Source organism: Planococcus citri, chromosome 3 (genome assembly GCF_950023065.1).
Source record: "Planococcus citri chromosome 3, ihPlaCitr1.1, whole genome shotgun sequence".
Lineage (NCBI taxonomy): Eukaryota > Metazoa > Arthropoda > Insecta > Hemiptera > Pseudococcidae > Planococcus > Planococcus citri.
This window is the reverse complement of record NC_088679.1, coordinates 47500339-47527531: the sequence shown is the minus strand read 5'-3', so window position 1 is coordinate 47527531 and position 27193 is coordinate 47500339. Positions and strand designations below refer to the sequence as shown.

At 32.8% G+C, this 27193-nt stretch overlaps 1 protein-coding gene across 4 annotated transcripts; it reads right to left on the bottom strand.

Annotated features, from left to right (window-relative positions):
- Window positions 1–20418, bottom strand: LOC135840905 (organic cation transporter protein-like). Of its 4 annotated transcripts, XR_010557799.1 has the most exons (13): window positions 15798–15866; window positions 7799–7953; window positions 7244–7469; window positions 5594–5700; window positions 5082–5236; window positions 2135–2303; window positions 1897–2053; window positions 1312–1403; window positions 1019–1233; window positions 743–924; window positions 511–660; window positions 340–413; window positions 1–239 (listed from the first exon to the last, which is right to left on the bottom strand). XR_010557799.1 is itself a non-coding variant. In XM_065357662.1 (12 exons), exons 1-11 carry the CDS (start codon window positions 19884–19886, stop codon window positions 514–516), a joined length of 1626 nt encoding a protein of 541 aa, XP_065213734.1. In that variant the 5' UTR covers window positions 19887–20418; the 3' UTR covers window positions 1–413; window positions 511–513. The 4 variants fall into 4 exon arrangements, 3 of the variants coding, with proteins under 3 accessions (XP_065213734.1, XP_065213733.1, XP_065213735.1); XM_065357662.1 differs by lacking the exon at window positions 15798–15866 and adding an exon at window positions 19866–20418 and having other exon boundaries at window positions 1–413; XM_065357661.1 differs by having other exon boundaries at window positions 1–413.
- Between the last annotated feature and the right edge of the window lie 6775 nt (window positions 20419–27193).

Below are 27193 nucleotides of genomic sequence, written 5' to 3'. Positions count from 1 at the left end.
TACATAAATGCAAAAAATACTTATATATTCGTAAAAATAAAAACATGTAATTGTTACGATACAAATACGACATATAAAAAAAGATAATTCACCGAATATATTCACATTTATAAAATCATGTTTAATATAAACACGAGAGAGTTGAATAAAATTTTGCGTAAAAAATCATCATTCGAAATAGTTGACAATTGGTAACGCGATTTTTACATAAAATAATACATCGTTCTAGCGAGGCTATTCTGAAAAAATTAATTAGAAAAAAAAAGTTACTTTAAAAGTCATCACAAATAATAATACAGATAAAATCTGTCTTTAAAAAAACCCTCCAGGGGATCGTACGTATAGTAATGGAATGCATTTCTGCTAAGTAGTGTTTACACTTTTTGATTTTTCGCACATTCAGGAATCGAACACTGAAACATGTTACATACCGACGGATTCATTTCAGACCTAAACTTATCTATTCGGTAATATAATTTATTAACGCATTCAAATAATCCATTTATTTACCCATTATTCTTCATTTTCCAGTTTAGCTTGGTTCAACGTATCGGGTAGTTTCTTATTTAGCGTTTCAGGGAACGAAGTTGATAAACCTCCGGCTACCACAGCGATTACACCGAATAATAATACGGGGGCGTGCTTACCGAACATATCACGCTGAAATAAGACAAACAAAAAATTTAGTTCAGCATTTTCAAAATACGTAGTTACATACATATAAAAAAATTTCAAAACGTACCAATAAAACAGTCTGGGGCGCGATCATTGACCCAACACGACCAAACATTGAAGCCAAACCGCATAAAGATAAACGTAATTCCGTTGGAAACATTTCCGCCGAGTAAATATAGATAATATTAAACGATGTAGTGATGAGAAATTTGCTTAGTAGGAAGAATACAATCTGCGTAACTTGCATATCTGCAAATGAGAAAACAAACATTCAAATTGCGAATTCAGGCTCATATAGCAGAGATGAGGGGGTTGTTATTGGTATTTGAAGTTTAATTCATACCGGCAGGAATAAATTCGCAAAGAATACACGTAATACCGCTGAAGAAAAATGCAGCGCTTAATGAAACACGTCGTTCGACTTTTTCCATAATAAAACCGGATAAAATGAACGCTGGTACTTCGACAGCATTGGTTAAAATAAAATTAAGATACTTGTCGCCAGCCAGAGAGATCGAATTGATCGATAATCCGTAATACACCAGAGTACCGGTGAACCTGAAATTCAGAAAAGATGGATTTTCATGTAAGTACCATCGAAGAAGAACGTCGTGGAAAAAGCGTTTTGACACAAACCATGAAAACGAACAATTGAATAATCTCAACAGCAGCTGTTTTGATTTAAAGGCGGTGAAAATAGGTTTCCAAAATGGTTCACTCGGTTCGTCCTAATTGAATAGAAAAACAGGAATGAAAAAAAAATAGATAGGTAGGTATACACTCGCCTATGTATTTATTATGGAAGATGGTTTTCATTTTCAAAATGCTAATTTCTTCTAACATATACTTTTAAGTCAGTGTATTTTCCCAAAAAGTATAATACCTATTCAAAGTCTTTTAATGGCGGAAAAAAATGTAACACGAAGCATTGGAGCCGCATTCAACATGATCGAATTGCATCATTAATTGATGATTAAATAGAAGTGATATTTGAAAATTAAAAATAGATACAACGTAAGCCTCTCGGATAAATTTTGAAACTGAAAGGTTCATTTTTAACAAAAACCACAGCCTCCCTCCTCCAGTCAAAATATTACAAAAATGACATGAACCTAATTTTAAAATTGAAACAAAAACCCTTCATGTTTGATTAAAGGCCACCCTGATGAATACCTTACCTACGAAAAAACAGCAATTTTTCTCGAACTACTTATAACTTACGTCATCAATTTTTTTAATAAACATGTCTTCATTATGGTCTTCTAAAACTCTATCAGGTAATTTAATGTCGTTTGAATCTGAGATCTTTTTTAAAATTGCGAATGCCTTGTCATGACGTCCATTTGTTTGTAGCCACCTAACTGATTCTGGAATAAGCCTAAAAACAAATCTTGCATCAATATACCAGCACCTATTCATTTCTTGAATGTACACACTCAGAAAAAACTTATTTCCATACCAATAATATAGAACGAATAATAAAGCCGGCGAATAACAAGCTATCAATAATTGCCTCCAATTTTGCAAATACCAAGCTAAAAGGCCCATGATGACAGCACCGATAGGATAAAACGTTCCAATTATTGTGGCAGCAATTGGTCTCATACTTGGATTCACCAATTCGATACCTGAAACGAATAAAACAGGTTTCAAAGTCAAGATCAAGGTGATTAAAACATTCGTAATACGGGTACACAATGAAAAATTAACGTTTCGACAACTGTAGGTAGGTAGGTACCGTTCTTATTCTCGATAATATGTCAAATTTGTACTACCTACCAATGTTTCCCCCAAGGTTTTCGTCAGAACTAACGAGTAGTAACCAAAAAAATTACGGTTTAAAAAAAATCAATAGATTTATTTATTATGTAAATACAAATTCGTAAGATGGGTTGTGGACTTCTCCCATCCCCGTTTTCACATCGCAAAATTTTCCTCTATTAGAAATGTAGGCAGGAGTCGAACAATTGGAGAGAGATAAGAAATAAGATTAATTACCTAGGTATAGGTAGTAGGTACTTAGTTATTCAATATTTTTTAACGGAGATATTATGATTTCAAATCGATAAAATATTCATAAACGTTAAGCAAAAAAAAAAAAAAAAACACACACTATAAAACCGCAAAATATCAATTAATTACGAAAGCGAACGTCAACAGGTCACTGAGTCGATCAATTAGACGATAACGTTGATTGATAAAATTCGTCTTTATTAGGTAGGTAAGGTACAGAAAAAAAACCTCCTTTATTTCGCATTTTTAATCAAAATATCGACTTGAAATAGGTACAAACGTTTTTATAAATGGAAAATTTTTATTCCTTTCATCGCTCATGATCAAGGTTAGACAGAACGTGGGTAACTAATGATGCAAATTTATTGTAACAACTTTAGGAATTTAAAATAATAAAATTGTAAAATTTCACAATAGATAAGTATTGCATTTAATGGAAAATAATAGGTTAAATTTGCATTTTCTTTGGTTCAATTTTATTGCACTTATGACTTTGACAGAACAATCTACCCGTTTATTGAAATGGCAAAATTTTTACAACGCAAATAAGATTTTTGTAAAAGGTATAACAAAGATTCACCAAAAAATCAAAAAAGGATAATAAACCGATCACTTTTTTTTTTTTTTTTTTTCGAAACATGCTGATTATTTTTTGGAAGAATTTTGTCAAATTTCTAAAAGCTGGCACTTTTCCTCTAAAGTCGAACAAATTTTAAAATTTTAAATGATTTTTTTGCAAAATTTTGCAAGCATTGTTAGAAAATAGGCTACTGGAAAAATCAATACTTTTATTTTATGGCGCCAGAATGGCTAAAAAAATCAGACTAGTAGGTACCTATATGTATATTGCCGGATTAAATTCTCTGTTTTCAGCTTAACTGTAGTTATAGTTGTTATCTGTCACGAAAGTTACTGCAATAAAAATCGCAATACTGAAATTTGAAGTTGTTGAAAAAGTACCTACTGCTGATTTAATGCCGAATATCTCAAGTTATTTTCCAAATGTGATAAGTCGTACTATGGTTTCAGAGGACATGCAGAAAATTTTTTGAAATAATTTTAAATGTAGGAAGACAGAGAAAATTGCCAGCTTTCAGCTTTCAACGAGAACTGATATAAAGAAATTTCGGGTACCTAACTGGCTTTTCGAGATTTTTAAACGATCTTTCAAGACAAAGAACCGGTTCTAAAACTGCATAATTCGTTCATATAGACTGCACCTAGCACCCTTCTTATTTAAATTTGTCGAAAAAAATCACAGATCACCCATCGTTTATAAAACACCTTATGCAGTGTCGAACTTTCTCCGCCAAACAATATTTTTTTTAGAAAAACTGGATGTGCGGCCAGTCCCCCCCCCCTCGAAATTCAGAAAACCGAACCAATCAAATAATCTTTCTGTGATTAAATGCGTTTGCCCAAGTTATTACTTGTTGATCAACACTTCTGCAACATCAAGAGTTGGACTGAAAGTTGAAATAAAGTGCAAAAAAAATTACACACTGATTTCAATGAATTTTTTTTAATTCATTTTTTCAATAATTAAAATTCTTTCTGGCTCTTTTCTCCGAGACAAACTTTACTAATTTATTCATATCACGTTCAAAAAAAGTTGACTAATTAACTCGCTGCCCAATAACGATCATTTGAGAAACAAAAAGGAAAAAAAAAACAAATGCTGTTAACAATTTGCTATTTTTTTCATGACCAAACAATGCAAAATAAATTGAATCGATTGTGGCAAAAAAAAATTGCACCTAATTTGACGAATAAATAATCTACTATTACTCAACATACGTTACATTAATTAAACATCTCAATTAATCGGTCGTGAATCTTATACTTACGCATGACAATTCAGTCCATGCAAACTAATTTTAGAACCAAAGTATTCTCTTCTCTTTACGAACCCCAACGCCTTCGTCATAAATACGTCATCATAACGAGGAAATATTTCAATGATAGTTAATTTCACTCGAAATTCAAAAAACCATTTCACCAAAATGAACTGGGTAATATAACGGCGCAGATGAATTAAAACGGGTAAAATTGTCGCCATATTAAAATTCGTAAAAAATTAGAAAGTTTACGAGCTGATTTAATCATCGAATAAAAATGCGAGCAATTTAGCGTGAACTTTGATACGATGACTACATTGAACTATGAGTACTTACTTACATATTTACCTTTTACAAATTGATTGTGGTTTTAATGACGTTAATAGGCATAAAACAATGCGATAAAGTGATGAAAAAATTTCAGTGACCGGTTATTAAAAAAAACCACATTGGTTCAGGAAATATGAAGTTCTATAGTTTAAACTTGTGATGGTTCAAAATTCGAAAAGACCGGCAAGGTGTAAAATTAATTTAAAAAGAGATTACGTGAATTACCCAATATGAATGCGGTTCCGTAAATGGCGCTGCCAAAAAATGAATCCAAAAACTCAAATGCCGCGAACATCAGGTAACTGGTTGATAAACCTCGTAAAATTCCAAACAACACCGATAACATTGTACAGGACAAAGCTACAAATTTTCTACCATATCTGTAACATGATACAATTAGGTAGGTAGGTGCCTATGTTGAAATCTGCATCTTCAAGTACCTACTTTTACATATATTCATAATTGCATTAAATTTAAGCAATCAAGTCTAATTTGGAAATATGTAGTAACCATTATGTAATAGGTACGTAAGGATTTAATTTTCAATTTAATCAGACCAGATTATCTTTTTTATAAAATCACAAGTATAAATTTTTCAAATAAATTACCAACGCATAATTTAAAAAAATATTAGCCTATCACAGATGGGTTTTTTCATGCATCATTTAGTTAATCCAATTCTCAAATCAATTTTTTTTTTTAAAAAAAAGGTAATTAATCGATAACTTTTGACTTACCTATCTGAAATAATACCGAATATAGGTATACCAAAAAATTGACCAATGTTGTTAATGGTACCGATCATCGCCAATTCCCATTTTGATTGTTCACATAAAATATTGAACTACAAAAACATACAAAATACTTATTAATAATCAGATACTAATGCACGACAAACACTATCACTATCTAGCTATCAACTCGAAACAAATTTCCACGGTGGTTGAACTATCCGTGTTGGGTAACTAATACGTAGGTAGGCAGATAGGTACCCAAACAATTGATTGATTAAACTAACAACTCTTTATTGATAACAAGAATCAATGTACACTGAATCATGATAAAAACTGAACTAATTTCAATGTTTACTTCAAACACCCATATTAAATTTTTTCTCAGATTTTTACAAAATTTTTAATGTTATCATTATCGTGTTGTCGTTTAATTACTCAAGTTACCTATACCGCAAGTTTTAATTAGAAAAACTTGAATTTTTCATTCTCGGAGTTATAACAAATAAACGAAATTTCCCGCTAAAATTCGCTGGTCATCGTGAAAACTTTTTTTTTAAGAAATTGAGGAAGGAAAATTTTGATATGGGAGTTGGATCTTTGACAGTATAAGCGAGCTGGAGCGCTGAGGAAAATACAGTCTACGTATCCAACGTGTTACGAAATTTTTGAAATTAGTTGAACTTTCAGAAAATTAGGCAGCGAAAACCAGTTTTCGAGTATTCTGGACTACCTAATACGTGGTACACGTAGAACCAACGGTTGATTGAAACCGAAATAAAGCTCATGTTCAAAAATTGAAATGACATTGACCTTTGACCAGATAGACAGATTAATTTGAAAACAAATCGCTGAATTTTAAAAACTACATGAGTAAAAATTCAATTTTTCTTCAAGTCTTCATATATTTTTTTTTTAAAAATAATTGGGGAATTATCAAGCTCCGTTTAGCTCTAGGTTAGATTTGTTTCAGGAAAATTGTTTTTCTTTGCACCTACTTTAAAGAGAAAAAACATTTTCATTTAAGATAGCAAAGGCAATAAGTAGGTACCACTTAACAAATAGTGAATTGGGCACCAGAAAACTGTCGAAATAATCATTTGAAAAAAAAACTCAATCCCACACATTTTTTAAACAGGTACCTACTATTTTATTAATGACATGTCCGCAAACCCACGCAAGCTTTTTAATTGCATAAAATTCAATTTATATGCAGTTTTTGGGGGATAAACGAATTGCATTTACATAATATTCACGATGAAGTAATATGGTACTATCAAATGAATACCTACTTCAGCTAATAATTAAAAAGCTATAATGAAATTCAAAATGATTCCACGAGCAGAAGGTATTGGAAGGCAGCAAAGAGCAAAGCCCAGCACTCTAAAATACAATTTTTCTTTTTCCCTTCGAGGCCATCATTCAACACCGCCAAAAAAATTGCATCTTTCGAAACATCCTCGCGAATTTTTTTCTCATGATATATGATTAATGTACATTGTTCTCGATAAATTCGCATTTTAATACTTACATATTATTTCGGTAGGTAATTAATTAACGGCGCGGTACAAAGCTGAAGGTGAACCCATCGCATCGAACAATATGGTAGGTAACCACGTAAAACTACAATGTTTTTTTTTTCTCTTATTATCTCACCTCTTTCACAATGGTCACTTCTTCTGTGGCGAACACCCAATCGTGGCATTGGTGAATAACAGAAGTATTGAATCCTTCTTTTGAGCATGTTAAATTCTCACGTACGTTATCGACAGGTTGGTACATTTCGCATTTTCGTGGACTATCTTCTTTAAAAGGAACTGCATTAGTTAGCCACGATGGTTTGTAAATTGTCACATTGTTGTCACATTCTGGTATTCGACATCTGTAGGAAAATATTAATAACAAACGCGTTTTTAAAAATAATTATTGTAATCATTTCACGAGAGCACTTTGACATCTCTCATGCAGAGAACAAGTAGACTACTAACAAATCATGAATCGTTATATAATTAGGCACGAACTCGAGAGGTCTGGTAATTATATCGTACGTAGTAAATATCAAATTTGGCAATTCGGCCATTCGGCCAATCGTAAACTGAATTTAATTACTGGTTTTATTTATAAAACATACAATATATATGGTACTACATGGCATCTTCAATTAATACTGGACAAGGTCAAGTTCACGGAACAAATATTTGGTTTTCTTACCTATAATCTAAATCACCGGCGGTTAGTGTAAAACTTAATGGGAAAATATTGGCGAACATCAACAGCAAACCAATCAGTAATAAATTTTTCAATTGGTATCGTCCGAATTTCAAATCTGTCAGGATTTCATCCAAATCCCACGTAAGGCTTTTCGTCTGTAAACAAAAAAAATTGCAGAAATAAGTTACCTATTTATTTCCAATTACATTATGATTGGCGTACCTATAGGTAGACATATTCGTTAGATATTAGTGGGTAATAGTTGTTATAACTAGTGAAAAATGAAAGTATTTTCAAGAATGACAAATTATGCTACGAATTTTTCAGATCTAAAAAATATGCATAAATGTAAAAAAACGTTCTAAACCAGTGATGTAGGACGTGAAATTGGCATGCCAAAATTTGCTCCCACAGCATTGATTTTTAACATTGTTGGCATCAGTTGAACAATCAAGAGAGATACCTAGGACATTTCCATAGGTAGTAAGTATACTAAGCACTACGAGTTTGCTTTGACAAATTGAGATAGTCAACACAGCGTGCCTATTTCATATCCACTTATTTAGCATTAGCTTTCCTTATCAACTCATTTTAAATTGTATCCGATCAATTTTTGCAGTTTTAATAAAATTTTCAAGATTAATAATCTGATTGTGTTGGCAGAAGTAGAAGTAGACTGCACCTCTAAATGGAAACTGGTTTCAAAGTATTTTATTAATAAAAAATTTCAATCGAAAATTCTTTCGTCTCTTGTCTTGGTATCAAAATTAAATTAAAAATTGAATGCACGTGAAATGAGATAACTTGTATGGCTGAATCTGGCGGCTGACGGTTCATTTGCAGAGGTACAAGTACTTTAAATAAATGAAAGATGAATAAACGTTAACGATGTGTAAATTTGATGGGTAATCGACTTTTTGTATGTGTAGATACCGCAGATATGTATTCTAAAATATCAATGTAAATTGACTAGAAATATCTTTTTAATCAGCGAATTCAACGATCTACATGAAGATTTTGACGATAGGTATTTTAACACTTGGAAGTATTCAAGTAAAATATATCTACTTCACAATGATGATAACTGACTATAAACTCGTGCTTGAATTTTTTAAAAATCTTCTTGTCTTCTCTGGCGTTGCGTTCAATCAAAAGTTGAAGACACATTCAGGGCAGGGGTTTGCATTTGTTTTTCTATTTTGAAGACGATACGTTGTGACTATCCACATTTTTAAATTACCTACGCCACTTCTCAAGGGATAAGATCAACATCAGATACACATAGAAAAAATTTTAAACATCCACATTTCTCGAGTTGGAAACTATTGGTAGATAACGGTTTTCAAATCACCTACTGTTGGATGCATTTCCTGTAGACATGTAATAAACCCTCAAAGGCGCGCTCATAATTAAGGGTTTGAAAGCAGATCGAAAACGGAAATTCTTTTTTAGAATGCGCAGGTAAAAAAAAAGGTACCTAGCATTATTTCCTAATAAAAGGTCTCGATATCAAAACTCAATGAAAAAACTTGTGATTTCGCCGACACTAAGAAACGGACGGTCAGAACCTTCACAACATATCGTAGTAGGTTGAAAAAAACGCTCTTATTGTGTTTGTTTTCAGGAGGTCTTGTGTGTTTCTTTTCAATAAGAAAATGAAGACATTTTTTTTTCTAGAGAGAAGTAATTTTTCTAGACCTCCCAACATTTTATAGCTCGAAAATCTTCGTTGCGGTACTTACTCAAAGAAACAAAAAAACTTATAAACGTACATCATTTTGAATGTTGAATTTTTGTAAATTTGAAAGGGTGGTAAATGAAATTTTTGAACAAATACTCTACCTTTTAAAATTTGCTCCCATGGAATCGAACAAACCAAAAAGGACATGGCGCTACGAAATTTTATGGCACCCTCTATACCTATCAACATACTTATGCTCATTAACTACTCCTTTAATTTTGAAAATGAATTATCATATTGATTATGTCACACAACAGCATTCCAAAAACCAAAATAAAAAATTTAATATTTAATCATTACCAAAAAATTTTGAAAATTCTGTACGAACGTTTTCAGAAAAACAGACCTAAAATCAAGAGTTCCCTCCTTCGAGTTCGAGTGCACTCATCAATGTTCCCTCTCTAGACCGCTTTACCTACATAATTTCATGTAATTTCGTTTTAATTGGTGTAACCCAATCAATAAAACTGGATCAAGTGTGTACGGTACTTCTACTTTTACACATTGTAGATCGAGTTGAGTCAATTTATCATTTTTGAATTCAATTATACATATGACAATTTTGATATGTGAGTAGGTAGGGCAGGTACTAGGTAGCTAGAATTTTTGCGTATCTCTCAATTTTAAAGTTTCACATCTTATATAATAACGTCAACCATAACTGATAAGCTATACGATACTTATGAAATCCTTGTATTGTAATAAAATGACATCGGTTAATTCTCATTCACTTGGCGACGTCTAAAACTGATATGAAAAGAAAAGTGAAAAAAAAATCGTTCATCTACCTATCAGAGATAATTTTTTGCACTTGAAATTTTCTATTTATGACCTTTGCTAAATAATGTTATCTTTTGAGATATGGATTTATATTACATATAAAGGCAAGTATAGGAATATAGAAGATTGATACGATCATTAGTTTAATGTAGGAATTCCCTTACTTTAATGTGAGTACAACTTACAAATACATTAAAATAAAATATTAAAAAAGTGGATATGAATTTGAATAGGAAACGATTAGCAACACATAACTCAACGTTGGGTTACAACGTATTATAAATTTTTTAAATTAAATTTTCATTTTAAAGATATACTAGGTAGATACCTATACGTATTACGTATATTTAATTGGAATCATTAAAACAAAATTTTAAATATCAAGTACATACATAATCGTAGGCTTCATTCAATAAAATTTCTTTTATCAATTTCCGAAAGACCTATCTACCTACACAAAACTACTGAGAAAACCAAATTGCTGAATAATACAGGAATCTCTCCCCATCTCTTCTCTTTATTCCTTTTTACTATACTACCTACAAGATCCATTTGCGGACAACAATAACTTGAAAAAATAAACCTGTACAGAATGATGTCCAAGTCATTGGTTTTGTTTTTAGAAGTCCAGTCTAAATTTCAATCCAGCTCCTAACATAACTCTTTCAACTTGAAATTTCAGACAAAATTTCAAAAAAATGGGAACAATTTGAATTTTGGATTTTCAATTACCCATTAGATATAGAGACCCCCTAAAAATTATTTGATATTATTGTTTTCACATTTTGCTTATGATTATTATTTCAAAAGAGCTAAATGAAATTTGAAATTAGGAAACCTACAACTAAACACGTGTGGTTCCTTCAAGGCTTCAAATGCCAAGATCTAGGCATCCTTCGTATGAAATTTTTAGTGCCTCGTTGTGTGTATTATTACATATACGCCTATTACACCTGAATTAAAAGCAGAACAGAAGTTTAATGGGCGGGTAGTCGGGTACCCATTTTTAAAAAAAATTATAAACATGTGTTTGGAGAAACCAATTTTAAAATCACGTTAGTATAATGTAGGTACCAACATATAAACACCAATGACCTAACTAAACCGATAAAATTACATCAGCACATTTTCCATTCGCGGTTCCGCATAATGAATGAAATTTGGAACACACCGCAGTTTGTCTTGTACCTACACGAGCGATGCAACCAGACGAGACGAAAGTCTTGCCAAATTTACAACGTATAAGAATTAAATTCGGAGAAAGCCGAAACAGACAGAAGATAACCTAAATTTGAATGGGTACCAATTTACACGATTGTCGAATGTTCAAAAAAGAAATACTTTTGCTCGGATGTTCAATAAAAATAGGTACATATCTAATTCCATTTGTTTTGAAGAAGATTGCACTTAGAAAGATAAATTTCAACAAAAATACTCATGTACTTAATATGTATGATTGGTAAAAATAAAATAATCATACCATTTCGCTAATGTTTTCACCGTTCCAGAAAAATGCAGCAAAAATTACTAGTAAACCACGAAATTCAAATAACGTCTACGACGAACAATTGCGACAATCAACGGAACATTTTCAACGTGATATAGGTATAGTTTACATCACAAAACTAGGATATATGTATGTATTTTATTCGCTAGAATTAATCGTCGTTCAGCTGCTACGATATCGATCGAAAAGAATCATTCGTCGGAATATCCGTTCGAATGGTTACTACGATAATCAAGATTGCTGAAGTGAGTATTTATCGACGAGTCTGGTACCGATTAATTCAACTTCAAATACTCAGATAAGGCAGCCACTTCAACTTACATGTAATTCCACAATATTACTCTTGGTGAAAAGAAAAATTCAATCGACTCTATTCTTTCTCATTTCACCTAACCCCGCATGTAATGGAGATAAAACGAACTAGCATGCAGAAAATATTTATTGAAAGCTGCGGTAATGAATCAAGACAGTGGACAGATACCTGGTCACTTAACACCTATTCGCCAGAAACAATAACAAAAAGCTATAAAATACAAACGTACTACACTAACAGCAAAAGTGCATACGTAGGTACTAGGTAGGCAGGCAATATGCATTGCGGGTATATAATTCAATAGCAAACAGTTCTCTAAAACGAGCATTTTTAATTATAATAATCCACGTGGTAAAGTGGAAAAAAATGTAAACAAATGCAGAATTCTTATGCACGTGTCACTCGAGAGGATTTATTGATCGTTGAGAAATAAAACCGATAGTCCTTCCGTATAAATGCAAAATAACGGTATCTAACAAGTATACGCGTTCCGGATTAAAAGATAATAAATCTTAAGCAGTAAATAAATAAGAACGCGTGCGAACGTCGAAATAATGCTGTATTTTCATTAATTAAGCCGCTTCTTTAAGCATATATTAACAAAATGTAAACAGTACTTCGAGTTCGATAGGTTTATGTAATGCGATGATTTTCGGCATTAAAAAGTTAAGAAAATTATGCGAAGAATATGCAGAGTGTTCATGTTAAATGGAATGTTGGAAATGTTGATCATGGATAGACCTCGAGTAGATGAAGTGGATAAACAAAAAAGTCATCATGATAAGTTGTCTATCTTGTGAATTCAAGGAGTTGGGTATACGTAGTGCGTATTCTACGACACTGAAAACCAAGCAATTTAGGAAAAATCGTGCACTTAAACATACAAAATATGTATTTTTAAGATTGAAGTACCAAAATGAGTTCAATGACTTCAATCAATGATATCTCAAACAGGACCGTACCGAAGAAAGAGAGAGAGAGAAACGGATTCGAAGAAATGGGATTCGAGGAAACGGGTTTCGGAAAATGGTGTGTTGGGGAAATGTCCGATCGGGATAATAGATTCGGGGAATTGAACTAGAATTGGAGGGGAGCTTCCCTCCAGGTGTCTGGAAAATGAAAACAATTGGTGATTTGGCAATTCTTATTTGCTAGTTGACAAAGAGGTCCTCCGGACAAACGCTATGTTTTACTACATATTAATCTTTTATAAATTTAAGAAATTAGAAAAAGAAGTAGGTACCTATTTTGAAAATTTGCAACTTGAATAATTGTTTCAACTGAATAGTGAATTGTTAAGCAAGATAATTTTATTGCAACTTGGGTATTTTCAATCGAGATTTTCAAGAAAATTTCATACAGTTGGTAAAACTTTCAGAAGAGCAAATGTGCACATTTTTTGGAAATCTTTTCAAAATGACAAATCAATGCATATCAAAATTTCCTTCAAGTGTGGCTCAGACAGTGTTGAAAAAAAACAAAAAACAGTTTTTTTGTATTCAAGTGTACAATTTGACCTGTTTTAAACGTGTTTAAACGTTTTTGAAACACGTTTAAAACAAAAATTTCGTTTTTTCAATGTGTAAATGTGGTTTCAGATTCAGTTTTTTTTCAACTTTTTCGGTACTTTGTAACGTTGTTTGATTTTATTGTTCTTGTTCAATCAAAAAATGTAAATAAAATTCAAAAAATATATTGCCTTTAGGTATGTTTTATACGTTTCACAGATATCAAATAAGTGATTTAAAGTATGTTTTTTTACACGGATTTTCCATAATCTGGATTATGGATTGTCAAAATCTTTTTTTTTTTTTTTTTTTTTTTACAAAAAAAAATATAAACAGTTTTTGAAAATTCAGCTGTTTTTTTTTACAGGATTGTAAACAGATTAAATCCAGATTATTAAAAATCCATATCTACTGAGGTGGTAGATTATAGAAATAGATTTTAGATTTTACTTTATCAGAAATGAACTGGCAATCCACCCAGAGTCCCAGAATTTAGATTATGGATTCTTGTAAAAATCCGTATAAAAAAACATGTGATCATTGTTTAAAAATTTCTTGATAATTCTATGGTCAAAAATCTCGAAATAATTTTTAAAAAACAAAAAAATCAAGGTCTGAAAAAAAAAGGTTTAAAACAATAAAAACAGTTTCAAATAGAAATTATGTTTTAACCACGAATGTTTTTTTCTCAGCATTTAAAATACATAGCTGTTTTAAACAATGTTTTAAACTAACGATTTTTAAACAACCAACACTGAGCTCAGATAGCCAATCTGGTAGGTACAAAAAAATTCCAGTAGGAAATATAGAAATGAGAAAAATTAAGTATAAGTTGGAATTAACACGTTTGCCCCCCCCCCCAACACCAAAAAAATTCAATACAGCCATGATCTCAAAACTCATTTTTTGTTTTTGTTTTCGTTCTATTCTCGCAATTCCATAGTTTTTATAATTAGCTTGCGATGAAACTTTTATCTACGTAGCATAACTTCAAAACACGTGGGAGGTATAGGTATCTACATCTATAATGCAGAAGTGTTTTTAAAAAATTCGAATAAAGGAACAGGAACCACCCGAAGTGTAGGGCTCAAATTTCAACAAAATTTGTATTTTTGGAATGAGCACCGTTTCATAATCATCGTAATCAAAATTTTAAAAACTCATAGAAAATTTACACAATCCAAGAGATGAAAGAAAAAACATCATTTTGAAAAAAATTAATCAGTCTATATCGTCGAGACTCCAGAACAGGTCAGAAACTACTATCATTAATCAACATCACAATTTTTATGGAAAAAAGACCAAACTTGAATTTAAAAAAATAATATTAAAAATCTAACAATGAAAGCCAGCATACAAAATTTTCTGCGGCGAAGTACATATTTCTGGGCGCTTTTTCAATTTTTTACTGCAGCAGAGAATTTTTCGCAGGTTCACAGGTTGGATTACTTTCTTTTGTAAAAATTGAATTGAAATGTCAATTTTCGCGGTTGTCTAAGTTTTTTATATTTTGTGGGTTCTGCAATATCATATGTTAATAAGTACAAGAATAGGTAGGTATGTAGGTAGATACAACTTACACGCAGTAGACCCTCTTCGCCAACAATACTTCATGGTGAAAGGGAGACTATCCTAAATGCATTATTGAGCTTCATGAATTTCTCTGCATTTCATAAAATTGTATAACATTTCCACATTTCAAGAAAAAATTAACTTTTTTTTTCTAAATTGTATGGTTGCACACCTAACTAAAATGCTATAATTTGAATAGGCAAGTGTTTTATTTCTCAAAAACCGAAATTCACCCCAACCAGTCATGAAAACAGTGGACATAATTGTTCGGAGATAGCCACAGTATAATACATACTTATAAAGCTGGTAACTCTCACTTGAAGTGCTTCAAATGGACCAAAAAACTTGTGAAAGAGTAGTTTTCGCCAGAAACGTCGATTCCCTGCTGGATGCAGACAGCCTTGCTTCACGTGGCCTTTGTAGTCATTGTCAGCATGATCTTTTCTCTCTCTCTTTCTCTCTCACTCTTTTTTTTTTTTACTATTTATTCGTAAAATTATACAGTTACCTACCTACTATCAAAAACACCCACACACGAAGACGAAAACGTACACAATAAATCAGGTATCGTTGCAAACCTCGGATTTCGCAGACGCCGATGAACAGCTACGTAGATTCCTCCTTAAATCCATCGTTCCAACAATCTCCAACGAATACTTTGGTGTCACAAAGACAAGCTAACGTCTAATGAAAACACTAGGTATAAAATAACCTCGAAATGACGTATTGGTCTTTATCTCTCAAACACTTGTGAGTTCTCAATAAGCAGGATCAAATGTTGACATAAAACTTAAATCGTATATACTCGTAAGTTGCAGCATTGCGGTATGGCCATAATTAAATATTCACGTGATTTTGACTAAAACGTCATGAAATTGGCATTCGAAACGTATATACCTACCTATACATACATAATGTACACGTACATGTGGGTATGTGATGCTATGTACATATGTACTATGTATTACCTATACCTCCACCCATACCTACGTGAAGCAGTTCTCTCAAGTACACAAGCATATACCTCAGCCATCATAGTCAATTCTCATAGCTGAAGAGTAAACCTGTTTAAAATTTGAATAAATCCGTCATAAATTAAAAATAGCCATAAATTCGCCAAGTTTAGATTGATTTCTACGCTATTTTTCGCGAATATCTTCTTCTCTAGGACATACTACGAGCGTTTGTCGGCGAGGTACCGCGAGTTCATGGCGAGTCAGACAGCAGACAACAGGCAGGCGTGTTTCGAAGAAAGATGCGGCGAAGAAGAGGAGATTTTCATCGTTATTCAATTTAAAATACTACATACGTATAAGTTAATTTGAAATACGATACGTCGTCGTCGTCGTCTTCGTCGTAGTCGTTTGCTAGAGATGCAGACTTCTTCTATTAAAGAATGTTTAGACTTTAGAGGTTCATAAGTGCTGCGGTGATATGTGTACATTTTGTGATTAATATCTTTCGTCGCGTCGCCGCGCCGCCGCCCCGCGTCGCGCCTCCAGTCTATTTTAGAAAAACCAAGGAAGGAATCGCCTTATCACAGAAAAATTCATTTTACCGGATGTAGGCGTTTATTTGAAATAGATGACTGAATCGACGCGACATGATGTAATTTCAACATTTGCCAGCTTGAGTCCGAGTCGCAACTCGCAACTCGCAGTCGATTTTAAAACTAGGCTTTAAAAGGTACCTACTCTATGACAGAGAGCACAGCATTTACTCGTTAAAACTGCAACTTCGTACCAGTATAATATAATAATATATGGAGGTTCGTACACGTTTAACAGCTGTTTTGTCAACTTGGGCCATTGCCAGTATTTGGGTTACATTGTGGTGAGGCATAGGGACGGTTATCGCGAAATTCGTTATGTTATCATGAAAGATATTTCGTCATACTCTCAAACTACGCATTCGTATAGGCTAATACAACACTACTGAAGGAGTCCCCCGAATAAGGGCCTAAGCGAAAATCGCCCATTTTCAGAAATTTACGTTTCAAGTTAATGATTTTGAATGACACAATTTTATTATCAGTTCACAGTTACTAGATTACACGAAAGGCATTGATCATTATTGTTGATGATTTCCTTAGGGAAAAATGAGGTTCTGATCAGATCTGACCAAATACAATAAGGTCAAATTGGATCTAAGAAATGTCCGGATGTAATCAGATCTGATCAGATGCAAAGTATTTTGCGCTGGGTTTGTCAAAAACTCAAAATTCTGTGTTTTTAAAACATTTTTTTTTTTGGTTTTTTAATTCGAGCTTTTCCCCTGATTTTCAAATTGAATCACAGAGCTTTTTTTGCAGATCTTTTACAACACTTCCAGGGGTAGGTATGTATTTTATAGGCTCACTTCATTCTCACTCCTCAAAAAAAGGTAAATGATTCCGATTTTAGCACAAACTTGAAAATCCACAGAATTTCAAACTAATTGAAGTAAGCACGAATTTATTTCTCTTATAAACATACGGTTCATTCTTCAAATTTCAATTTTTTTTAGCAGTGTTATGAAAAGGAGCGTGCGCACCTAATACAATCACCAAAAAAGACCGAAAGAGCTTCCAAAAGCTGCAGAAGGTTATGTATTAAATATTTTGAATAATCATTCGTTTGAGAAATTGTGTTTTGATATTTCAATTTTTCAAAGCCATATAAGTATGTATAATTCGAAGTTGTAGATCGAACTGGAGAGCCAAATTCATAAAAATTTGCAATGAAATGTTATTCGAGGAACATTTTTGTGACTCTTCTCGTCATTTTTTCAAAAACCACAATCAAAACAGTATTTCATACTTTTTTTGATCATTACAAAATCAGACAAGATAACAATTCCGCAACTGGACCAAATCGAAAAAAAATGTCAGTAATAAAATCTTTTTAAAAAACTTTGATACAAAACTATCACTCCCATCAAAAGTACAAATTTCCAACACGAAAAAAATTTTCATTTCAAAAGACTAGGTAGGTAGGTAGGTAGGTAGGTAGGTAGGTACTGAACTTGAAAATTTGATTTTGAAAATTTAGTGGGAATTTTTGTATTAATGAAATGAAATAGAAAAATTTCAATTCTCGTTTTTACCTTCAAATTCGTAAAATAAAATTCCCAAAAGCTAAAACTTTCACAATTCTGTGCAGCTAACCCACCAAAAATCTCAAATTCTAAAATGAAATTTTTTCAAAATTGGAAACCATATCTATGTACCACGTTTTTCTTTGAACTTTATCTTCATAAAAATCATTTCTGGAAACAACACTTTGGGAAAAAATCTGAACTAAACAGGGCCATAGACAGGGGGGGGGGGGCAAATGGGGGCAATTTGCCCCGGGCCCTCGTTCTCCAAAGAGCCCTCAGTTTTTGAGAAAGCTTAATAAGTTGGCAATTGAAATTTTCAAATGTTCAGTGATGAACTGACAACCCTGAAATTTGTAAATTGTGTCTAAAATTTGTTGAAAACCACTTTTTCAAACATAATTTCCCAAGAAATTTTCGCCCTCGGTCCGCTCGGGAAATATTTTTAGCTTTTCTTCACGTTTTTGAATTTACAAACACTCTTCAAAATCAAAATTACATGTCATCATTTTGTACAAATATATAAATATGTATCTTTTTTTAAACCTACTGATTTGGTAGGGCCGGTGGGGGGGGGGCTTGAAAATTTTCCACGAGGCCCTCATTTTTTGCCCCAGGCCCTCGCTGGCTCTCTACGGCCCTGGAACTAAATGCGCTTTCTGTAAAATTTTTCCCCCAGCAAAATCCTTTTGAAGATAGGAAATGGTTTTGATTTTTAAAATAGGTACCTACTTATTTTCATTAAAATAAGATGTCAACACGATCTATATGATTTTATTGATTTTTTTTCACTCTTCGTTTCAGTTTCTTTTTGGAAATTAGAAAAGTCATTTAGAGCACTTTATCCATTTTGAAAGCAATATAAATAGCTATTAGGTAAACAGATTCTTCTTTATTTTTCAAATTGCGATTCAATTTTTCACTTTAACCATCTTTTGAGTTGAATGATAAAAGTTTTCAACGAATAAAATAAAATAAACAAAAGGTACCTAAGCAAAAAGTAAACTAATACCTTGTTTTGTAGGTTCAATCACACGATTTGCCTAGGAACTACCTCAAATTTTTGGCGAAATGTGATTTTGATAATTTTTCGAAGTGAAGCTTCATTTTCAATGTCAAAAAAATTCCAGAAATTTAATAGAACTTTTTAATGAAAAATTGCACAATTTTCATCACAGTATTGATTGATAATGAAAAGTATCATTGAAAAATAACATGATGGAATATTCAATTTCAAATCCATTTGTACCTACATAATATGTTGTTCAGATCTCACAAAAGTAAAAACCAAATTTGTTTCTTGTCTTTCCCGGAATGAGGACCTCAAATCTCTAAGGCCCTTATTCAAGGTACACCTATATTACTTTTTTCGCTACAAATAAGGTAACACCAAACAGAAACACCACACCGGTTAATACTTATACGTCGTCACCGCATACAAAGTGTTAACAGATAGTTTACAAAATATAACCCAAGTAAAATTCAGGTGCCTACAAAATAATTTGCATATTAGGCAATTTTTCGACACTCGTATCGAATAGAAAATAATTTAACACAAGTCGCATTCTTACCTCCTCGGCTCGTGACGTCATTGTAAGTACTGATAACACTTCTTATACATAAAACACCTTTCGAAACAAAAAAAAAAAAAAAACCGTTGGTAACTTGGGCTAACTTAACGGTTCGCAAACCGCGTAAATTACGTAACACGAATACGTGTAATTTTTCATCAATAATAAATAGTAATAGTGGAAGACGATCGAATTACGTGAAGTTCAAAGTAATTAATACCGAGCTGAAATTATAAATATCAATATTATGATCGTCACAAGCGGAACTACATACGCGATGCGACAGTATGAATCAAAACTTGGAGGCACAGCACAACACGAAACGAAACACGTGCTCGATTGGAAGTATTGTCGTCGGCGGGTTGTGAAGGCGCGAACGAATCGATTCTCTCACCGAGGATCCCCTTTTTTAGGATGCATGCATCGACTTCAGCACCGAGTCCGCCGTTTTCGAATCATATTGCCATTGCGAATCGTACCAATGCGTACAAGTTCTTCGATTCCGGATTGCTGTTCAATTTTGAAGTCATTTTTAGTTCAAACACTGCGAAAGTTCAAATCAAACAATATAACCTAACTCGTGCGATGCATAGTACCTAACTACTTAATTCCATTTTTTTTCTGTATTCGTTTTCGTTCGCGTGAATTTTTTTTTAAAAATTCGACGAAATGATAACATTTATCACTGACGTTTATCAAGAGCTGGCGACCAACCTCACCTGATGAGTGTTTTTATTTTACATTTTATATCAATAGTGTGTTTTTAAGAGAATTAAATTTATTAACAACGAAGGTAGTTGTACTGAATAAACAACGAGGGGTCGAGAGAGAACTGAAATTCTCATTAACGACCCATAATTAACGCATAAAATTCGGAGTACTCGTATCACGGATGTATCGCTTCTTCAAAGGTCGTCGTTTACTTTCATTTAGAGCGGTTACAAGAAAAATGTCAAAATGTACTTGCACGTGAGCAAACCAAACGTGCGAACATTTTTTCTAAAATTAAGAGAAAATAATATTAGGTAATGGAAATAGTGCAAGTGATTCGCAGATAGGTATGTGACCAGTGATAACTAAGTACCTACTTGATCATTAGGCCTACCAAAGAGAAATGAAGTACCTAACCTACTACAGTACCTACCTATAACTTATTCAAGCTCTTTAATGGAAACATTCATTTTCGATGGCTCTAGAATTGTTCATTTCTTAGAATTAATTAACATAATAGGTATAGGTACCTATAGGTGGAGGTACGTAACTTGGGAACATGTACAGTTGATGTTATAGTTATACCTTTTCTACGACGCATAAACTGCGAGCGTCACACACCTTAGGCAGCTGTTATATTTGGGTTTTCTATCTATGGCGTCGCAATTCAATTGTAATTACATTTTTGAATCTATCATCAAGATCATTGGTGGTGCAGAGCGTTGATATTTCTTGTCTACGTTCCTCTGTCTCTATCGTAAGTATCTAACCTACCTTTCCTTTATTGTATTTGAATAAAACACCTCTGCCTCCTGGAAAACAGAAAACCTCTCTTGCTTCGTAACCATTAGAAACCGAGGTATACATTACATACATAGTAAGTAATGCTGAAAAATTTCAATTTTCTTACTTTGATATTATGCATTCATATCATATCACTATGATGGAGTCAAGAAACAATGATGAATGAAAATTAATTGCCTACTTATAGGAGTGTCGAGTTCTTCTCATACATTCTTAGAATCACAGATGCATTAGGAGTTAACCTACCTAATACGATAATGAAATATTATACCTACGAAATTAAATTCCCCACCGAAATCACACGGGAGGGGGGACTACGGGGTTAGTCAGAAGCGTAGAAAACATTGTATACTTGGAGAGCCAGAAATGTGAAAAGAAAATTCATTGAAAAAAAAAAATTAAAAGTCTTTATTGTCAGAAAAACAAACTATAGAACTTGAAATTTTGCATCACTAAGGTATGAATGAATATATGATTTATGATATGTTTTGAGCGAAAATTGGAAAATAGCCCCTACAAGTATAAGTACACAATAGTATCTACGTAATCACTTGGACGTATAAATCGTACAATTCGCAAAAAGCTGTTTCCCCTAGCAGCTGGAATTTTCAAATAATGAAGATAATGAGGTAATTTCCTGCGTTTTAGTTTGATACAAACGTTGGCTGATGACCTCGAGCGATTATTTTCACATTTTGCATTTAATGACCGAGCTTCTTTAAAATATTAATCCCTAAATGGAGGGTAGATGGAAAAATTTTTTTAAATATTAAAGGTAATGGGGGCGTGGCTACCGAAAGAACCAACTGCATTTTTTGAAATTTGTTTTTTCTATTTCAGTCTGGTACACTATGATCCCAACCACCACCCCTCCTCCTATTCGGTCATGTCTTTTGTCAATTTTAGGGATTTTGACGAAGTTTTCACAAAACTAATGTCAAATTGATCAATTTTAAAAGAAGTGATTGTCCATCCACAATGAAAAAAAAATCATCAAAAAGTACTCTAAAAATATGTACCTACAATACCACTTCGCATACATTTACTCGTAGGCTGGGTAATTAATTTCCAAATTATACTCACTTAATTAAATATTAAATTTATACCCTAATTATCGATTGGCTTCATAGAAGCAAGATAAAAATGCACGGTAGGTACATATCTAATCTAACTATCATGTAGAATGAATGAAAAGAACACAACGCTCCGCATTTTCCGGACGATTAATCAAATCATACCAGTTAAAACAAGAAACATTTAATCCAGCCTATGCCTATAACTTTTCAAAAAACCACCGTGAACACAAATCCAGACCTACACAATGAGAAGAGTCGTATAGCCCTTGCATACGAACCCATGTTTAATGATCGAAGAAAGCAATGGCAGGGACAGGGAGGCGAGATAACGCAAATAAAATGCAGTTCAGCATTAATTTCACGACCCAAAACTTCAATGCATCGGATCGTATAAAATAAAAGGTTGAAATGCTGAAGTTGGATTAATACGTTAGTCCAACCGCATTCACCATACAGAACCTGCACCTGTTGCTTTATTTCGTATCAATTTCTTAATGATTATCACCGACGAGGTCAATGCCAATGTCACGAAGTATAATAGGTACCTAATTAGAAAAGTAATTCATTCTTTCTTTTATATCTTTTTTTCCAGCAATGTCAAACCATACGAAAAGCTCGGAGCAATTTTCACTCGACCAATCGCTGTTACGAAAAGATCAATCAATTCCTAAAAAATAAGCTGAACGACGTATCAAAAGCTATATACCTACCTACAAATACTCAAGTACCTACCTACTTATTTATTACCGCTCGTAAATTTTCATTACCCTAGGTAGGTATTCCTAAATTAAGGTCATTAACATCGACTTACATACGTATGTACTTGCGTATATCCAATTCATACGTTCCACATTAAAACTCGAGTAAAATGTCCGCCTACGTAATCGTATTTTATCAGCGTTTCTTTTTCGCTTTTTTTTGTCGTAGGTATACCTACCTATTTTTTTTTTGAAAAAGTTCTATTCAATAGTTTTACATAATTGTGTTGCGAGCAAGATTTTTTTTCAGAAAAAAATTAATGTTATCGCTGAAGCGAAATTATAACTACGATAACGATAAATATTAATCTTTTGTGATATGATAGTGCTCAACTTTTTTATATTCGGTACTACCGGCGGATTAAAGTACTACCATTTTCAAGTTCATTGCACATATATACTAAGTACAAATTGGATTAATTCTGTGCAGTATCTGTATAGGTACCGAATGCGTATTAAAATCGAAGTGTAGGTACTCGACGATCCGCTTGAATTGTGTACCTTTGCTTACCTATTACCTCGTTATAAAAATGAACTGGCATTCTCATCACTTTGATAATCATTAGAATACCTACCTATTCCTATATCATCAAAATTTTAATTTGAAATAAATCAATAATATGAATCAATGTAGGTAGGTAGCTTAAAATTTAACCTCCACCTGAGAGTTCACGCTGTTATGTTATAGTATGTACTTATGTAGGTACCTATATGTATGATACTACATAGTGTATACCTAAACCTATAAGTAAGTACAAATACCCATTAAGAAATGAATAGTTTAAAATAAAAATTTAAATATTTTGCAAATAGGTATAAATCGTCGGTGTTTTTTCGCTCAACCAGACATTACGTGAATATACCGATCAAACTGACCTACTTGTGAACCGGATTACATACTACAATTATTAAGTAAGTATGTATATACATGGGTGTACAGTACTTATTACCTACCTATACGAATATATAAAGCATGGACAATAGATACTAAACACCTAAAATTTATTTTACTCCATCAGACATAAATCACTGCTTTTTCATTCACCAATTACTTACAACTACTTATACCTACTACCTAACCTTTAAAAGTCTCATCTAAATGTACACGCGATGCTTATCGATTAAATTTAATCAAGACAGTTTTTCTCTGGTAAAAATTTAATTCGTACGTTCCTCGTTGAACAATCACTAGCCAGTTAACAATTTAATTACGAGATTCAAGGCCCTGAGAATTCGTTTACGCATAGTGAAGCATATTCAATAAGTACGCTGGAAAATTTAAAGCGTCACTGTGAACGTGACGTAAAACTTATCTAAAAAAATCTGTCAATTTTTATTAATATTGTGTTAATATGCGAAACGGTTCTTCAATCATAGCCATAAAGCGCGTAATCAAGTGTACTTCATTATTCCCTGAGCGCCCAATTAGCGCATAAATACCTACGTAATTTATTGCTGACGATTAATTCAGTTAAATTTTTAAAAAGACATAATTTTGCATCTTTTTTTTAGAGAGAGAGATTTTGAATGTAGATTTAGTAGAATACTGATCAATATAGTCAAAAATGTAAAATGATTAGTGAATAAGTAGGTAGATACCTATGTAAACTTGACTGATTTTAAAAGTAGATATTCCGAAATGTTTTGCATTGACATGTCGTACCCGTCTGTGTTCTAGATGTCAAATTATTGGAAGGAACAAAATTTTAATGAATTTTTAGATTTTTTCTTCTTTTGAGATTTTGAACAAGAATGTGGTTTTTAGGGAAGCGAAGGGACGGGAAGGGAGGAGGAATTCTACTAAAAAAAAAAGTCGTAGCTAACTACGCATGTACAGTAAGTAGGTAAGGTACCTATCGTCTAACCTATTTTTGGTGAGACAACTTTGCAAATTTTTAAATGTTGCCAAGTGAAGTTACCACCAAGAGATGCGGGAAATTAGATTACATACGTGTGTGAAAATGTTGAATTTGTTTCATACTGGACGAGAGAGAATCAAATGGGGTTAGTACTGATAAGGGAATCTTCCTAAGTAACTATTTCATTCACTCTCATCGAACTTATTGGCTTATTGCAAATTCTGAGCTGCCAAAGCTCCAAATTTTTCAATTTTTGCTTTGAAAATGGTGAAAAGTACAGGGTGCCCAGAAATATCGAGTACCCCTAAGAAAGTTTTTCATTAAAAGTATAGGTTGGCAACGTGAAATAGATGCATATGATTGGTGGAATGTTATCTCTCCAGTCCAACAACCAATCATGTGCTATCATTATTATCATTCACTGTGACCAACCAAAGTATTTTAGTAGAAAACTTTTTTAGGGGTACTCGATATTTCTGGGCACCCTGTAGGTAGATACATAGATAGGTACTTGCCTTTTGAGTTTTGATGGTAATTACCATTTTTTTCAGAAGGGTTACCAAAGTAAGATTTCAAATGAAAATTGACACTATACAAAACAAACATATTGTGAGTATGGTACCCTGGAGCCTCTTGAAAAATTTGGCAGTTCAATGCGAATGAAGTGCTCTTTCAGGAACAAAATCTAAGTTTGAGGCATTTCTGAGGCACCTATCAATTTTGTATCACCAATGTCAACTTTAGAAGCAAATTTTTAAAGGAGGCTGCAGGCTAGTCAGTATTACCTAAAAAATTCGAAAAATTACCCCAAAATCTATAAATTTTAAACGAGAAGGAGAGAAAAGTGAAATGATTATTAGGGTAGCAAAGTTCTGAAAGTTCCAATTTAGTTCTTAGATCCAACTCTTTAAGGACTATTCACCTATTAACTTGACTAAAATACCAAATAGGTAGGTATCGAAAATGGCATGTGAGTGATGACGGGTCGTTTGTTTGTTGGGCACTTGAATTGAAGGCTACGAGTTCAAATATCTTCTCGATAAAATCTCTCTGTGCTCCTCACCCTTTTTGAAAAAAAAATCAAAAAAATATGTGAATGTGATGTGATTTTGAAAAAAAAATGAGAGGTGAGAAGCTCTGGAATCTGAAAAAACCAAAATTTCGATGCGCACATAGATATATTTTAAATCATTAAAAAAAAGGAGATAGAAGTGGATGATGTACCTATGTATTTAAAATATTGATTGACCAAAATCGCTGTAATAAATATGTACTAGTCCTAGGTACCTAATTTTGCCTACTTTGCAAATGGAAGGAGATTCAGCATTTTCAAAACTGTGAAGTTGAATTAGTGAGAAATCTTACCACGTTGAATTTTCCAAAACTTGAATTTGCTAAGTATGTGAAACTCGATTTGAACAAAAATGTTCAATGCTTAAATAAATAACCCCCTTCAGATATTTTAATTTCCCATTTCTTTACCCATTTCTCATTTTACCAATATTAGGGGTAGGTACCTCTACCTACCGTCTGCAAGCGAAGAAAACTTAATGATTATGACTCATGAGATTCTTGGAACTATTTCCAAGTATTTATTCAAAATTCACGGGCAAATGTTACGGGTACCAATTAACATTCATACAGTAAAATATTAGTAATGTGTAAAATTACCTACTTACTATTGGTTTGAAAATTCCATCGCTCTATTCCGTGCACTTGTACCATTTCCTATACACTGGTCAATCAAAATGACATCTCGTGGGAAAAATATCTTTCTAAACAGCGAATACAAGTAGGCATACATATTTAAGAAAAAATTGAACGTAATTGGTGAACATGCAGCTACCTATTCATTTTCGGAACACCCAACGTAGGTACCAATTGAAAAAATTCATGACCAGCTTGATGTTCTAGGTACCTACACGAGTACCTAGCACTATTCTTACAAACTGCTCTTACTTTAGAAATTCTATAATTCTGTTGTTTTGCGTAATATCGGTAAAATCTAGACAAGTCTTCCTGTAACGCTGTAAGAAATTCTCATCGAGGTGCGATGTTTATCATAACATCAATCATAACCCATTTTTCTCTCAACATATTTTTCCATTCTAAACGATTTG

Coding starts and splice junctions, on each gene's coding strand:
- LOC135840905 (XM_065357661.1), bottom strand. CDS start 15,851: ATGGATTTAAGGAGGAATCTACGTAGCTGTTCATCGGCGTCTGCGAAA. Junction 7,954..15,797: donor CGGCGTCTGCGAAATCCGAG/GTTTGCAACGAT, acceptor TTTTGTTTACAG/ACGAAAAGCCTTACGTGGGA. Junction 5,237..5,593: donor TTCGGTATTATTTCAGATAG/GTAAGTCAAAAG, acceptor ATCATGTTACAG/ATATGGTAGAAAATTTGTAG.